The sequence below is a fragment of the Lupinus angustifolius genome, unplaced genomic scaffold (genome assembly GCF_001865875.1).
Source record: "Lupinus angustifolius cultivar Tanjil unplaced genomic scaffold, LupAngTanjil_v1.0 Scaffold_1461, whole genome shotgun sequence".
NCBI classification, from domain to species: domain Eukaryota; kingdom Viridiplantae; phylum Streptophyta; class Magnoliopsida; order Fabales; family Fabaceae; genus Lupinus; species Lupinus angustifolius.
Window position 1 is genome coordinate 1 of NW_017728784.1, and position 1,135 is coordinate 1,135.

At 34.6% G+C, this 1,135-nt stretch overlaps 1 protein-coding gene across 1 annotated transcript; it reads left to right on the forward strand.

Moving 5' to 3' along the window:
- Positions 1 to 277: 277 nt before the first annotated feature.
- On the forward strand, positions 278 to 839 carry LOC109341998 (the record flags this gene model as incomplete). The annotated part of the gene is made up of 1 exon (XM_019579951.1): positions 278 to 839. A coding segment is annotated over one exon (562 nt), but the record flags the coding sequence as incomplete, so codon positions are not given.
- Positions 840 to 1,135: the final 296 nt, after the last annotated feature.

Consider the following 1,135-nt stretch of genomic DNA (forward strand, 5'->3'; position numbering starts at 1 on the left):
ATGTGGCATGAGGGAAGGAGAGAGTGACATGTGGCATGAGGGAATGAGAGAGTGACATGTGGCATGAGGGAAGGAGAGAGTGACATATGACATGAGGGAAGGAGAGAGTGACATGTGACATGAGGGAGTTTTTTTATTATATAGGTAATAGATGTGATAATATAGTACCATTACATAATAAAAATCTCCAACCTTTTACTTGGGAAAATTGATGATGGCTCGACCTAGTAGTCATATGTCCAGTTTTTTGTTGTTTCTTTACTCTTTGTTACCTCAGTTTTGTCTAGATCCATTCCAAAGCAGACTATTGAGTGGGATATGTTGAGTAGAATACGAGCACAATTGGAGAAGATAAACAAGTCTGTTGTTAAAACAATTAACAGTCCAGATGGTGATATAATAGATTGTGTTCTATTTCATGATCAACCAGCTTTTGATCTTCCTGAACTAAAAGACCAAAAAATAACATTAGAACTACCAAAATGGCTAATGGTATACAACAGCAGTGAGTACACAACTAATGGAGTAGAGAACATTCAACTTTGGTCTGCTTCTGGTGAAGAATGCCCTGAAGGAACTCTTCCAATATTAAGAACAACAGAAGAAGATTTGTTAAGAGTAAGTAATATTACAAGATTTGGACAAAAAACTATACATGATAGAATGGATCTACATTCGTATGCAAATGTTTCTGTAAGAGGAGATGAATACTATGGAGCAAGAACATCCCTAAACGTGTGGGCACCCAAAACATATCCAACTGAATTCAGTTTGACACAAATGTGGATTGTTTCAAGAACATATGAAGCTCATGATCTGAATACAATTGAAGTTGGATGGTAGGTACGTCCTAATTCAACTATATAGTCACAACATGCAATATACTTCACTCATTTTATCACTAATGATTAGTTTTTAATCTGATAAACTATTTCTAAAAAAATCATGGTGTTACTGATATACCGTTTACTATATACTGATAACAAAAAGGATGATAACCAGACTGGGCGGGTGCATGTAGTATTTCCCGTTCTCAAACTCACAATATTTACGGTTACCCATGCGGGTAATGAATATTCGCATATATTGGATAGGTTTTTTTATTTTTAACTATATATATATATATATATATATA